This window comes from Pleurodeles waltl, chromosome 1_2, assembly GCF_031143425.1.
Source record: "Pleurodeles waltl isolate 20211129_DDA chromosome 1_2, aPleWal1.hap1.20221129, whole genome shotgun sequence".
In the NCBI taxonomy this organism is placed as follows: domain Eukaryota; kingdom Metazoa; phylum Chordata; class Amphibia; order Caudata; family Salamandridae; genus Pleurodeles; species Pleurodeles waltl.
The window spans coordinates 318,164,566-318,181,053 of record NC_090437.1 but is presented as its reverse complement, the minus strand read 5'-3'; the positions used below and the strand labels follow the sequence as shown (position 1 = coordinate 318,181,053).

Genomic DNA, 16,488 nt, shown 5'->3' with positions numbered 1-16,488 from the left:
CCACCTGGAAGATGTCAACTGTGCACGAAACTCGCAGTGCCTCTAGAGGAACAACAGAAACAGCGGTTCCTTTGAAGGTACAGATAACACAGTTAGCCAGTGATCACCTCTAGTTATGGCAGGTGACGGTCCATGTGAGTTGCAGATATAAGGTCCTCTGCCAAACTGATGGATGACAGGCGGCCAATGAACCATTAAATCAGGCCTGAGTCAGAACAAAGTAGAGTGGATTACCCCAACAATGAGATGACTTTGTCGACTACTATTTTCAAACTTCTCCTACTTGGAAAATATGAAATCAAAGCCCAAGGTTTCAACCAGAACCAGTATTCAAGGTACTAGATCTTAAAGAACCTTTCTCAGTCATCATCTCCTTTCTCGCTGGAGGATTTTAAGCTCTAGAAAAATTGCTAAGCTAAGTGATCCAGGCAATATAAAGGCTCGACAGCTACAGATTTCAAGTGGTTCCACTTCTAAGCTTTTGACACCAAAACTGAGGGTACAAGACCCTGAACTAATATCGCCTGCCATAGTGTTCTATTTTGCACCCCTGGAAAACTTTGATCTGCATCTGAGAGACAAAGGCCCTCATTTAGAGTTTTGCGGGTGGCCATCATCCATCAGGCTGGTGTAGGTCATTACTTATCCCACTCTGGAAGACTACTGCCTTTCATATTCAGAGATCTCTGCCAGCCTAGTGAAGATCTCTGTGCTTCCACATCAGCTCCTGTGCGTCGGGCCATCAGGGCAAGCGTTCCACCGGCCAAGCTGGAAGAGCCAGTAGGGACCTCGTGGGTAAAACACAACAGTTCCACCTGACTCCAAATATAGCAGGTGGACCGTCAGTGCAGCAGACAGGGTACTCCACCATGTTTGTGGTCAACCAAACTCTAAACAACCCTTAAGTCTAAAGCTACAACTGTTAAATAGAGTGAAGCACTTGATTTTCCACATCCTGCCCACTGTTGCAGTCAGCCTCAAAATGAGCTAGGGCTCATTCACCCATGCTCCTTAGTCTTTTGTTATTTTTTACTTTTCCTTTTTTTGTATTGGTGACGTTTGAAATTTACTTCAAAAATCATAAATCATAACACCTGTTCTTGTTCCTTGTAGCTTTTCGATGCATTTTCAGGGTTCAGCAGTATAGACTGCATTGGAGGAGTCCAATCATGGCAGATGTACTATCATATTGAGTTCAGCTCAGTGATGGTGTACAGGCATACATTTCAGATTTGAGTCAAATATATACATAATTTACATTTTTCTTGGACTGATACAGTGGACTACCTGCTCTGTTCAAGAACTCTCTTCATTTATGTCAGAAAATATTCTTTAGCCAATTACTAAGCTGAAGATACCTTGATATCAGCATCTTCCACTGCTATAAAAAGTGGGATTTTATTTTTGATGCGTCATTTGTGAATGGTTCAGTACTCTCCTTCATTAGCCTGCATTACTTATTATCTGCAATTAAGAAAAAAGGTCACTTGTCTCTTACAGATTCAAATGAAATATAAAGTCCTGACATCTAGTTGATTACTCTGAAGGATATAAATGCTTTCTAAAAGCTTTGTATCTTGGGTGTGGAACATAGGTGTCTCAAAAAGAAGTCACTATGAGGTTGAGCCAAATCCCATCACATTCCAGACTGTAACAATTGCAACAGTCTTGCAGTGCACCCAACATGGGGAAAAAAAGAAAACGGAAGAAACAAAAACTCTAGAATATAAAGAAAAAACACATGAAAATCTGTGTTCAAAATTCTGGCAGTCCCATTTGAAGAATCAAGCCCAGCCAGGGCTCCATGAGGTTGTATACATTCACTCGAACATCCCCTCTTTGTTACCTTCTGGGCCCAAAGTACAAGAAGGACTAAAGGCCATCCTCCTTCAGCAGGGACAGGGTATGGGTGACCTGCTTTTTATCTGAATTGTTCGCCATGAGAGTGCTAGAGCTCTAGGAAAGCGTGCACAAGCCAGCAACCAGAGGGCAGCCTAGTTATAGCAGGTTTGAGGGCGAGGACCTCTGAGCCTGTTTCACTTTGAGACTGAGCCAAACCCCATCAAGCTCCAGACAGTAATAATGTCCCCATTATTTATGTTTCACCTATGCTACAACAGTGGTCAAATGCCAAAGAGCACAAATGCTTACCTTATATTAGACCTGGAAGGACTGGGGTAGAGGGACTGATCCTGCTAAACTTGCTTCTCATTAAGCAGTATGCAGAAAGGAAAAGTGTTTTTTTGTGCACAGTGCTATGCATGTGTGCAATCAGCAGCCCCACTAAGACATATGTTAAACTGGTTGAAAAGACAACTAAGGACAGCTTCTCATAACAAATGCTCAATCAGCCAGTCATGTACAAAGGTGAGAGAGTAGGATCTCATCTTCTTGCATGGATCTACTGTGCAGAGTATTTTACCACTGCTCCTGCACTGACGTCCTAAGGTACTAAAAAAACAGAACTCTGGTTATTCCCAGCACATGTGTGTTCTGGTCTCTTGCTAACTTTTCCTGCCAATATATCGCTGCCACTAGCACTGACTTTTGCTGGCCAATGTAGCCACAGCATACCTCACAATAACAGTCAAACATGGAGGAGAAGCAGCAATATGAGGGCTACATATCCCCAAATATATGAATACAGCATTACAAATGTTGGTGTGCACCCCTCTTTAAAATATCCATTGTTACATCATTGTTAAGAAAAGAATACAGAGCCCAATGGTAAGGAAGTCTAGAAATTCCATGAATTTTGCTTTGTTAAAAAAAAGTTTGGCTGTTAATAAGTTGAAAATATGTAAAATAGGGGAATGTGTCACCCAAACAAAATAGAACAACTTGAATATCAGCTTGGTGGAAATATTTTAACACCTCTTTCATTGAATTTTGTTTGAAACAAATACATTTTGTGACAGGTTTATAAAACTGCACCATAAGTTCTTACAATTTTTAAAAGATAGAAATTATAAAAAGAAGAACATTGCTTTGAATTTAGAAAGGTTAGTGGTAGTTTGTCATTCAAGTCTACTATGATACATGTGAATCAAGAAACAAGGAAGGAAATCAGACCAGCAAAAGGAAGCACAGGGCAGAGAAAAATTAAACATTAGCACAAAGTGTGCGATGCAAGGTAATGGTAGCAACTGGTCACTAATTTGAAGGCGGAAAAAAGTGTAAACATTAAACAATAATGATGATGCTGGAGGAGGGGTGTGAGCAGTTTAATGTAAACTGCTAAGGAATGAGTGATATATAAGTATTCCCCATTAAAGCAAACGAGGATAATTAGAAGGGGGGGTGGAAGCCACATCAAAGACAATATATTAAGATAACTCTGGTGTACTTTCAATGGATTTCAGTCATTTTGAAATATTCCCAAAATTAAGAAAAACAGCCATATGAAACCTGGCTAACTTCCTTTTGGTGAAATATAAAAATTATAAAATACATCTTTGACAAAAATAGTATGTTTTGTGGAAAAAAATAAAACTGCATTAAAATAATTGTGGTAGTCTTTCTTTTATATCTACTGTGACCCATGAATAAATTAAAAAAGAAGAGTCTGAAAGAAGGAAAAGGCAAACAAGACAAAGTTAAGCTGGGGGATGGAAATAATGGATTGTGTGGTATTGATGAGGTAGTGGATGTTCCTGGGAGGGAGATGATGAGGAAGGTCGAGCAGCACAAATGGTGGTTTAAAGGTAGAAAGGATAGTGATAGGATTGCAGAGGAGGTTAATGAAAGAACCGTTGCGTAAAAGAAAAAACAGAAAAGAGGAATTGGGTTGCTAACGGGTTAACCCCCTTTAAAGAAACATAAAAAACAAACTCAAGAAAATAATCCTTTCTCAAGAAAGGTTTAAAACAGGTTGATTTTGGCAAACCGGTGAAACCGATTCTGGCAGAAAAAACTCATTGAACAAGGTTCAACAAAAGAAATCATCAGGACATTTTTCTTCAGCTTTGTGTCTTAAAGAAAACATTTACATGCATTTTCAACAATTAATATGTCAAGAAGTACCTGCAGTTTATAGAAAAAGCTGTGATTTAGCACTGTACAAAAGGTAGTAACAGTAGGTCTCAGGCACTAGAAATGTGAGGCCCTAGAATGTTTCTGTGGGAATGTCAGGCATAATTGTTTGGAGGACGCTGGGGTTCATTGTGTCTCCCAGGTAGTTTGCTAGAAAATGGTGCTCTAAATTATATTCTGTCTCTTATTGAAAGCTAATGTAACCTTTCAAGAATTCCTGCTAGAATTACTGAGTATCTATTTTATGCCAACTATGATCAACTCAGTAGCTACATCTTAGATTTTAGAGGCAGTCAATTTGTTATTTGGGATTCCTGGCAGAAAAAGCATTGCTATAGTCCCAGCTAAATTATTATAGGATACCCACTACTGTTGTGGGCAGTTCCTCAGTTATATAGTTGTGATTTACTCAAGGTCCTTTCGTTGGTGCACTTATCTGAGAGTTTATCTATATATCACTGCCCATCCATATGTGTAGTCTGTGTTTTTAGCAGATTTGCATATTCTAGTAAGAGACAGAAGAAGATTAGTGGTGGGTGAAATTATGCCTGTGCAACATTTATCACACCAGGAGTATACAAAATGTGTCACATCAACATCCTAGTTGACTTTTTACATGACAATAAACATACAAGTAAATAAACAAAAAATATATGACTCCAGGTAGAGGCGCAGATGAGGCCCATTTGTAGACTCAAGAGCACCAAAAGGTTGAACATATTCCCTTGAACACCCCTCTCTGCAACCCATTGTGCAGGAAGTACAAGAAAAGCTAGTATCCTTTCTCTGGAGTAGTAGGGAAAAGGGTATGGGTGACCTGCTCTTTATCTGGTTACATACCATGGACAGTTCATGAGGTCTGGGGAGGCCTGTACAAGTATGAAACCAGATGGACAGTCTTTCAGTCTGGTGGGGTGGAAAGTTCTGACCAGCACTGGCCCAGAGCCACAGCAGGCCTGAACCATGACCCTATACCTCCTCCTTCTGCCCATCGTTGTAAAGTGCCTGGGACAGGGCTCTATAGACCCCTGGTTGACCTCTCTGCTTTCCAGGGGTGGAAAGCTCTGGCCCAGATCAGAGCCCCAGCAGGCTTTATTGTGCAGTCCCCTGGGCCTGGGATCCATTTACCAGGCTGCTGTGCCATAAAATGCTGGGTTGGACCCTCATGCTTTGATGTGGTGGAACGCTATCACTAGGACCTGTGTCTGAGATCCAGTAGGCCTGGATGACGCAGTACCCTGAGCCTGAGCTCCACTCATCGGGTCACTGTGTTGTAAAGTGCCTTAAACAGGGCTACACAGGGCCTGAGAGGACTGGTCTGCTTTGCCCCAGTGGAAAGCTCTGACCAGGACCGGGATCAGTGCTCTGGCAGGCCTGGTGGTACAAGCCCCTCGGTCCTAGGCTCCCCTCACCCTCCTGCAATGTTGTAAAGTGGCCGGGAAGGGACTCTGCAGGCCCAGAGTGGCCTCCCCTGCTTGTTCAGGGTTAGAAGCTCCAACCGAGCACCAGGTCAGAGCTGCCCATTGCCTGATCTTCCGCAAGGCCAAGCCCAGGCTCCATGAACCCAGCCTGCAAAGTCCCTCTGCACTCTGATAGATCCTCCAAAGCCAAGCAGAGGCTTTTCAAAAGCCTTGGTGCGACTAGATACACTTCTTTAATCCTGGCCATCTTGTTCTCTCTATAAGGGCATGACATGCCGAAATGACTGCCCTAGAAGTCCTGATGAGGTATCATTTGAAACATCAAGCTAAGCCAGGGCTCAAGGAGGTCAGATACATTTACTCAAACACCTCCTTCGTCACCCAGTGTGCATGTATTATAAGAAAGGTTAGTGGCCGTCCGCAGGACTAGTAGGTACAAGGGCCCATATTTATACTTTTTGACGCACAACTGCGCCAACGCAGTTGTGCGTCAAAAATTTTACCGCCGGCTAACGCCATTCCAAAGCACCATGCGGGCGCCTTATTTATTGAATGACGTTAGCCGGTGCTGCGGACTGGTGTGCGTCAAAAAAAATGACTCACGCCAGGCAGCGACGGCGTAGGGGAAAATGGAGCTTGGGTGTCAAAAAATGGGGCAAGTCAGGTCTGAGGCAACATTTTGGCCTCAACCCGATTTGCACAATTTTATTTGACGCCCAACCCCCATTGAAATGACTACTGTCTTAGCAAAGACAGGAGTCATGCCCCCTTGCCCAATGGCCATGCCCAGGGGACTTATGTCCCCTGGGCATGGTCATTGGGCATAGTGGCATGTAGGGGGGCACAAATCAGGCTCCCCTATGCCACAAAAAAATTACGAAAAAAATACTTACCTGAACTTACCTTTCCTTCCCTGGGATGGGTCCCTCCATCCTTGGGTGTCCTCCTGGGGTGGGGAAGGGTGGCAGGGGGTGTCCCTGGGGGCATGGGAGGGCACCTCTGGGCTCCTTCTGAGCCCACAGGTCCCTTAACGCCTGCCCTGACCCAGGCGTTAAAAAACGGCACCCATCAGACTGGGCGCCGTTTTTTAAGGCCTGCCCCCTCCTGTGCGTCAAAATGACATCACAGTATAAATAAGGCGCACAGGCCTTAAAGTCAGTTTTTGGAAGGGAACGCCTACCTTGCATATAATTAACGCAAGGCTGGTTCCCCCTTCTAAAAAATGACGCACATGGTGGAACTTTGACGCCCGCGGGGTCGGACGTCAAAGTATAAATATGGGGCAGTGTTTGCGCCGATTGTGCGTCAAAAATGTTGACGCACATTTGGCGCAAAGAGAGTATAAATATGCCCCAAGGTGCTTGGCGAGAGCCATTTGTGATGTGGTCATTCTCCTCAGATGCTGTAAGGGCCCGGATGGTCCACACGAAGTCCATAGGGACCTGGATCCATGGCTTCCATCCAGCCCTACCCCAAGGGTCCTTTGGTGATGGTGCTGTGCTGGTGAGCAGACAGGAACGTGAAGCGGACATCCATGTGCCGGGCAGCCTGAATGAGCGATGCTCTAGCCTACACCGCACTCTGATATATTGGGCACACTTGATCCATCTAGAGATGGATGGCTTGGCTAACCTCCGCTTTTGTTTCAAACAACAAGCCATTACTCCTCCTTGAATTGTATGACTCAAAGGTCTCCCTTTTGTGGAGTTCCTTCCCTCTAGCAGAGCGTAGTAGAAGCAGCTTGGCAGCTTGCATGCCTTCTCCATACAGTGCATTTCTGCAGCAGCTCAGAATTAACTTTCCGAGGCATGTCCCACCACTGGGTTTCACTGTCATGGAGCAGGCTAGCCGGCCAGTGCCCTTGCAACCGACCAGTCCTCCCAACCCATCTGCAGGCAGCAGGGGGCTCCCCCAACAGGCTCAAAAGAAGTACAAGAGCCATTAGGATGGGCATGTGACTTTCTCCTCCCTCCAGCCCATAGAGGTACCTGGTTGATCCTGCTAGTAGCACATGCTTGTCTCAAAGTTATTGCCATGGATGTGTAAATACACACGTCTGGTACAGTGAAACTGGGAATGAATCATTTACTTTTATAGCTCAATCTGTTATTTGGATAACAGTGGTATTTCAAGAGCTAATACATGCTGATGAGTGCTGACCTTCAGGGATATGTGCATTTGTCAGATCAAGACCAATCTGGGCTCACCCAGGCTCTTTGTTGACAATGAATAACTTGAAGCTGATTGCAGGCCCTCATTATGGTGATGATACATTTGCATGCCTGCCCTATTAACTTTCAATGGTACTTTCTCTGATTACCATGGTATGGGGGAATCATGGTTGGATTCTGGATAATGAGTCTGTAAAGTGGCTACCACATCCAAGGAAGGCAGCAGGAGTGCAAATTACCCACTCCCAACTCAGGGAGGAAGTGATGGAAAAATAACAAGGAAGAACTCTTTCAAGAGCCTGTAATTGGAAGGAGTACACTTTAAATCCTTTGATGAGCAACTATTTCAGGCAAGACTGCTGCCAGCTCTTATAGTTTACATTAAGATTGCTGCATCTAAAAAGCTTGTAGATAGATCCTGGTTTTGAGCTGCCAGTCTGCCGCAAAGTGAGATACCACGTTTCCCAACCCCTGCATCTTGGCACCCCGTTGATGCTCTTGACTGAGTGACCTGTGAGGTCTGAAACATTTACTTGGAAACAAATTAGAGTGTTCAGAGGGGGGCAGTCCCCTGAATACTTCAGCTAGAAATAATGAAAGAGGAATCTGATTCTATTTTGTTTGTTTTTGGAAGGGGCCATGATTAACAGAGAGTTTCAGTGCATTCGTGTTCCTCAGCTAGAGGTGAAGTTTTTGGACGACACAAGATAAACCAAAATGAAAGCATTTGTTAAGAATGTTTTCAATAATCAAGAATGAAAGTTGGAGGTTTAAAAACAATCAGATTCTGTCAATCTAACAATCCGGTAGCATTATTCCCGGCAATCAGATTTTTAGAGGGATAAGTGGTATTCAGCAACATGAAATAGAGTACTAACAGTTCTGTGATGCCCATAGATGTCTGGGGCTGGATGGCCACTACACTGAATAGATCCTACCTTTTGCTAACAGGTGTGGATAACCTGCTGAACTCTGTTTGTGACAGGGATTGGGCAATGGTAAATGAGTGGGGCCCATGCAGTTCACCAAGAGCATTCAACAAAGAGGGAAGTTGGGTAGTCTAGGAAGGCAGATTGCCACCAGTTTACACCTGGCACCCGCAGGGTGCACTCCCTCTGCAGTGGAGTGCTGCAAGATGCTCTGAGTTGGCTGGGCAGGCTGCAAGGTGGCAGGTGGCTCTCCACTCTGATATAGCCCCCTAGCAGCAGCTTTGCTGTGTCCGAAGGCCTTAAAAGATTGACAGCCTCTGCACCCTTCTCCTGACAACTGCCCTAGTCCCTCTTGGGGGCCACTGAGGTGAGAGTCCCATACTCCCAGTGTAACTCCCAACTGGGGCAGAGACTGTGCTCATTATGCTTCAACTGCACCATGCCGCCATCAGGGAGACTCACGCCAGGCATCAGGAGACTGCAGCAATGCCAGTTAGCCACCTGACACATTTTCAAACATGGACCAAGGAGTCTAAAACCTGCTAGGGTAAGAGGGCCAATCAAAGACCTGTAGTGCAATGAAGATGAGGGTGGTCCACTGTGTCAGGGAGGTGGAGCATGAACGTGTTTGATAGGACTCAAAAAATGGTAAACTATGCTTTGGCATGGCGAAGACAGAGGAAACTCTGGTGGTAGTCAGTAGTGGTCCTGACATGCAAATAGGACATTCTACCTGGGTATGGGGCAAATGATTAATTGAACTATCTTGCAGCTGGTTCCCTCCAAAGCCATACTCAGGATAGCTGGTGTTGGGACCCCCAACCCCATTTTATCTGTTAATGCTGTGGAAGCACATGATAGGAGACTGTTTGGGCCGAACACTCTCAAACTATTCTCAAACTTTAAATGGGTAAGAAGTCTGGCTCGCTGGTGTGGAGCTGGGCATCTAATGCCAGTGCCTAGTGTGTCACCTTTAATAAACAGAACTCGCTCACACACACTCTTTGTATCGTCTGTAATCTACTGACAAATCATAGGCTCTACTGACCCCACTCTTGTAAATAATTCTTGGATACAAGAGACATGCACCTCTATTGAAATATGTACTTATCACTTATCCACCCATTCTGCACTGAGTGATCTCTATCTGACAATTTTTTTATTAACCTACCTGTACTTGCAAATAAATTGTAATAAGTACTATTTTCCTTGGTTCTTTGGTTCATCGATATGCATTTTTTTCACAAATATTTTGTATATGTTTCATAAGTGGACAGGTGTTTCATCCACTGATTAAGAAAGTGTATTATTCTAAATAAATTTACAGTGAACCACTGTTTTTGTTACTAATGAAGTAAGACACAGAAAAATGATTTAGTTTGTGATATCATTTAAAACAACAGACCTTAAATAGGAAAAATATATACATGTCCTAACCTAACTTTAGACGTCCTTATGTCACCCCATTGGATACTGCCTCCTTTCTCTACTGGTTCTCCATTGAGATGCACTACCCCATGCAGCGGTACTCTCTGAAGTCGTAGGGCGATGCTTTCCAGCTTTGTGTCTGCATCAGTGACCAGTATATGATCAGAAGTGACTGTGCATTCTCCACCTTCTTCCACTTTTAGAGGGTTTGTGAACACCTGAGAATGAAAATACGTGAATATGAAAATGTATTTACTGAAAAAAGATGGCACAATGATTCTTTATTTAACAAAATGGCCTCCTTTACTCCAGGTAGCAGCATATTGTAACTATTGGAAGCACAATTTCAGAAGATAATAGATTGTCTGAGAAACAACTGGGTTTAATAAAAAATAGTGACCTTCCACGAAGATAGCTGCAATACTCATTATGTGTTTTACTTTCTGAACCTAAACAACCGACTTCTGATATGAGATCTCAACCTTAGTCAAAAATCTAGGCCTTTGTAGAGCAATAAATATACTTTGTGAAGCACTTGGACACAAGATGCCATGAATTTTTTTATATATACTGGGATTTTCATATAGAAAAACTTGGTTGTATTGGGAAAAACATGAAATTGGACAGCTATCTCTTACCAGCTAACCCATAAGTATTTTACGGAATTTGCTAAATCGTGCAAATATGAGGCTACCAGTAAGAGGGCCTTATTCAGATAAGCTTGACCTATTTTGTTATATGCAGAAGTCTCCACCCAAATGGGAAATCTCAGCAGTCATAAAATTACTATTAGTACACAAAAGTGTAAGTTTACATTAGTGAATCAGGCCCCAGGGTGTAACGAGATATTTAAATTGTGCAAGACTTGAGGTCACTTCCATGACAGATAGATGGGGTGTACAATTATGTTTTTGTGTTTTATCCTTATTACTGCATCACAAAAGTTTACAGGCCTGTGGAACTTAATCAGCATCTCCCATATCAACAGACACAAATATCACATCAGTGAAATTATGGACACTTTCAAATCTTTTTTTCTATTTTAATGGTTTACTACATTCCTAAGTTTTAAAAATCAGTTCTTGTCCTAATAATCAGGACAGTTCAAACAGTTTTTCTCATTCACAAGTTGGAGTAAGCACAGCTTAGCAATATTTCACATAGAGCTAGAAATTGTCTAAATACCCTTACCACTTCAAAGACGAAGATTTTTTTTTCGATAAAACAAGTGAAAAGTGTGAAAGCACAAGCATCATGGTCTGCAATAGTTGTAGCCTACTTCTCCCAACTATCCTACTGGACAATGTTTCAACAATATGAATAAATGCCTAGTTACAGATTGAAAGACATATATTGCATTATGAAGGGTTCATTTGCAAGATGAAATTAATGCTAGCCCTTTAGTGGTGAAGTATATATTTAATGTCAAGTGTTTGAAAAAAATTGATATCTGGGGCCCTATTACAGATTAAAGCAGGTGTGCTGGATACAAACAGGGAAAGTGCACCCTATTATGTTGAATGCGCTGCCTCCAGGGCTTGTCCTGTCCTCAGGGCATCACATTCAAGAGAAATACGGGGCAGCTGTTTAAAAGCTGCTCAACGTTTCTCTGTGCAGGCGGCAACCAGCCTGCACTTTTAAGAGGGATTAGAGATCCCCTTGCAGACAGAGACTTCTTAAGGCATGGGCAAAGCGTGCAATTGCTTAGGGCCCACGCTTTCCAAGGGGCCTCCTAGAAAAGTGAGTTTCCTCTCTACAGGAGCTCTGTCTGTTTTAGTATCTTGTCCTCTATTCTTCTCTCTGACTACCTCTACTTCTTACTCTTACTCTCTTTGCCCAGACTAAGCTTAAGGACTTTTTGGGCCCCAGGCTAATAATTTTTAAACTGTTTTTCAGTGATCAGATTTCTGAAAGTTTGGCATCACGCAGGCTTGAACTATTGGACAATCTGTGGAACAATTCTACATTGTTCTGAATGAGGGCCCCCAAAATATGTCCTGCCCAGGGTTCCAGAAATCTTTAAGGTGACGCTGCTTTTTGGTGGCTACAGTGAGGTACTGCACCTGCCTGCTGGGAGGGGTCCATTGGACCCCCTTTCAGTCTTTCAGAGGGCTGCCTTGAGGAGGCGCACTGAAAGTGTGCCCCCTTTTTGTGGTGCACTTTCCATGGCCTGTAATGATAGCGTTGGTGCTACATGTGCACCAGTGCTATCTGTATTATACAAAAGGGGCTGATAAACTTATAGTGTTGTAAGGACATTGTGCATAAATTAAACAGTATAGTCAACATAGATTCTCATTTATGTCCTCGAGCGCTTCGATGCTAAGGCCAGAACGTGCTATATAAATCTCCATATACATACATACATACATACATACATACATTTACAGCATATTGATGAAAAGAAGCAGTGATTCAAATACATACCCAATACTTTTTTTTACATGTGCATGAAAAAAATGTGAATTCATGGGGCTCTGAAAAAGTAACCGTTATGTACCTAATGAGTGCTAAGTTTAAAATGTGCAGCGGAAAGACAGTAAAAAGCAGTGCACAACACAGAAAATTACTTGTTGCTAACCCAAGATGAACTTTGTTCAGGTGAGAAAATAAGTGCTCTTGTTCCAGGCATGAGATGGAAAAATGGCAGTGCAATCAGTCTCAGTTGAATGACAGGCTGGAGAGAGAGTAGATCCATTAGTCAGTTCCCTGGTGTTGGCAGCATTAAAAGTGTATTTTCTGCACTACATGAAGGGTAAGGGTAAATTAATTACCATACAATGAGCGAATCACGGCTGTATTGGCCATGTTTTTGACATGCTGTAGCATCCTCTAGCTTCCAAAGCAGCTTGGTAGCCTCCATATGAGTTCCTGTGGGTATAGTTGTATACAAGGAACATCACAGGGCATGTACTTCTGTTATTCAGAAACAAAGATGTCTGTAGGCTGCCTATGTTTCCTTCCTCTGAAGATGATGTTTTGGGACTACACTTATATTGTACTGAAGTGGCATTTCAAGTAGAATTCCTGAATTTAGAGGATGTTAGGAGATGTGCATCTTCACATTTATTCAAAATATGTTGTTCTCTTGGTTACCTAGTACTGCCTTACTGTAGTACAAAATATTTTCTTTGAAAATCAATCATTCAGGATTTATGAAGCGCAGCAAATCACCAGTGAGGGTCTCAAGGCCCTTTATGTAACCAACACCCACAACCAACTTGACTACATAAGAAAGATGTGACTACACAATTCTGTGGAATTCTGGGATTTGTCATTAAAATTTGAGGGAGATCCTTTGGCCTGATGTGTGCTAGAGAGATATCAGGACAATATTTGGCTGATTTCCCATCAGCGGTGTGCAAATGTAGCATTATTAAAATCTCTTGTCTCAAAAGGGCTGACTCCACATCCTCCTTGTTCTTGACATGCGGTAGTACTGTCTATTCCAAATCAGATACTGTGGCCCTGATTATGCGGTCTCCTGCGGTCGGGTTACCGGCTATGCGGCAGCCCTCCCATGGCCCCTATTGCATGTTTCCAGCTGGGCCAGCGGGCGGATACAGAGTTTCCGCCTGCTGGCCCAGCGGGAACAGCCCACAATAGTGACGTCAGCTCGTAATCGAGCAGGTGACAATCTTGCGGTGCATCAGGTGCAACAGCACCCGTCGCACTTTTCACCTGTCTGCTAAGCAGACATGAAAAAAAAGAGCGACAGGGCTGCCCATGGGGGGCCCTGCACTGCCATGCCAAGTGCATGAGCAGTGCAGTGGCCCCCATGGGGCACCCTGTCTCCGTCAGCTTTTACATGGCGGTGCAAAAGCCATGTAAAAGCCGATGGAGAGGGGACTCGTAATCCCCAGGGGGGTGCTGCTTGCCTTTGTGAGTAAGACCCTATGTGTTCAGGTATTTATCTAATTAATCTAAAAGTTGTGCAGCCTATTCTGATCTAGTTTCTATCATGGTGGGAGTGACTCAGTGACTATTTTGGCCCACACCTTATTAGAGCCCCAGAACGGCTAAATACATTACTGCTAAATGTATGTTCTGTACCCATTCATGCAAGTGAAATTCATTACCCTATATTAAATATTAAAATCTTGATGTTTTTTCACCACTGTGACTGGTTAGATCGGAATAGGCTTATGCCACTTTCACTAACTACATTATTTTTCGCTCTTACTATTCTGGTAAAAACAAGGTGGTAGATTTGCTAATTTTGTGAAACATCTGTTTACCGCTTCTGCAGTAGCACGTTCTTTTCTAAATTAGTCAGAGATTTTGTGTGTAAGGATTTCTCATAATGCATGCTCAGGTTATTCCTTCTTGCTACACTATTGGGAATGCCTCTACTTTTCTACAAGATTTCACTGTGGCTGTTAACTCCATTTGTACAATTCAATTGATTCCAATTGTCAAGGGCATTTTCACCTACATCTGAACATTGTGGTAAACATTTTCTTAACTTACAACATGCATTATCAAAGCCAATAGTTTTCACATTTGGCTTTGTCAATGCTTGTTGCCAATAATGTATAGCATCAGGAAAGAGACAAAAATAGAAAACAGCAAGAAATGCACCTGTTTGTTTATGCGTTGTTCTGTCATCATGCATGTGCATGTATGAATCAGTACACTGTGGCGATCCCAGCCTGGTGATGAATGCACACACCAAATAAGCTGAGGTGGGATAGCAACATGAAAAGTGCAGCAAGGCAGAGGCAAGACGGGGGAAGAAGTACACAGAGAGGAGGGAAAGCAAGAAAACACATAAACCTACATGGTGTGCTAAAAACAAAAGGAAGTAGTAGTTCCCTGAATGTAGGCAGTGGAAGGATACAAGTCACACAAACAAAAGGATGGTAAAGTAGCTTTGCTGTGGGAGGGACAAACACAATAACAGGAAGGGAAGCCATTAAGTAGGAAGGAAGATTGCAAACACTATATATGATAGTGATTCTTCGTTCAAGATAAACATGGAGACACATTGCACCCCTGAGCCAGCAATTTATTTTGCTAAAACAGAATGCAGAGTTGAGGAGAACACATATTTTCAGTTTAGATTGCGGGTAAATACATACGTTGAGAACGAGCGTATAACATTGAAAAAGGCAGAGAAATCCTGGCTCTCTCACCAAATATAATATCTCTGATAACACATCTCCATTCATGTCAATCCCACCATTATCTTTTTTAATTGGGATAGCAGTAAGCATCACTAAGAATACATTAACATTACAAACATGTAGTACACCAAACAAGTATGAAGTAACTTGATAAGAGAATACTTAACAGTCCCTCATAATGCAATGTCTGTGTCAGGGTGTTTAGTGATATGAGACTCCAAAGTACACAGGTATAGAGCAAAATGTTCTTTTACTACCTACCTAATTTTAGCAAATAGCATAATGGCTGTACACACCTCTGGTACTTGATTATCCACGGGTAAGATGGTTATATTGAAACAGATCCCATACAGTGTCCCTCCATGCTGGTTGCTGACAGAGAAAATAAACTTAATGTTCTGAATTTCAGGACCTACATCCTGTATCGGGGGCATGTAGGCAATCTTCATGTAATTCACAGCATGCTGTAAAAAAGTAGTAACACACAAAACAATGAATTAATAATATTTACACATTTAAAATAAAACAGGAAAAGATAAAATAGTCAAATAACTGTTCGCAAAAAATTCATAATTTAGGAGGAAAATCAGATTTGGGAAAAAGGATAGTGAAGAAGGTATTTAAATGTTGAAAGATTCAAGGTCTACCTAATTTAGGCCTTAATTATCAGCACATTTCCCCATAGACACAGAAGGGTAAAACCATTTGATACATCTTGCCCATTGTCACTTTCTAAATCAGATGGATGGCATTTCTGCCAAAATCTAAGTAACCATTTAAATCTAATATCAGATGATCCAAAATATCTAAATGTGTATTACAAAAATGTACTTACAGCACATTTAAAAACGTTTTTGAGAAACATTTAGACGAAATTTACAAGTGGTCATAATACAAAGCTATTTTAGAGCATATGAAAACGTTGGTAAACGCCGATTTGATAAGAAGGGGACATTATATTCGATTGTCCCCTAGTAAGAAATGTGGCATCTCGCAGCAGATTTTGTTTGTTGAAATGCGCTTATAAGCTACTGAACACATTGTTTTTCCTATTCTAATGAGGAGCTATCTCTCACACACAATATGAAACAAAACACAGTGATAATTGTGTAACATGTTTTCTGCCAGGAAAACACAAAACATAGAATGCTTTACTAGTATTTTCTTAGTTGACCATATTTTGTCACACTGTTCGATGTTGATTTAATTCTGTTTTCAAATGCTTGATTTTAGGAAACAATGTATGTTAGTTTTTTTTACTTTTCACAAAATTGTAGATTTCTTTTACTAAGAAAAAATGAAATACAGTTACAGTAAAAAATAAAGTATTGGTAACTGATTTATCATTTCGTTTTTATCAGATTTTGGGAACAATATTTGT

At 42.1% G+C, this 16,488-nt stretch overlaps 1 protein-coding gene across 1 annotated transcript in view; it reads right to left on the bottom strand.

Moving 5' to 3' along the window:
- The window catches only part of FREM1 (FRAS1 related extracellular matrix 1), a 684,067-nt gene that overhangs the window by 397,435 nt on the left and 270,144 nt on the right, over positions 1–16,488 (bottom strand). Inside the window, exons 14-15 of the mRNA XM_069238818.1 lie at positions 15,404–15,571; positions 9,991–10,199 (exon numbers count right to left, since the gene is read on the bottom strand). Coding sequence (XP_069094919.1) covers positions 9,991–10,199; positions 15,404–15,571 — 377 coding nt within the window. The remainder of the gene's footprint in view (positions 1–9,990; positions 10,200–15,403; positions 15,572–16,488) is intronic.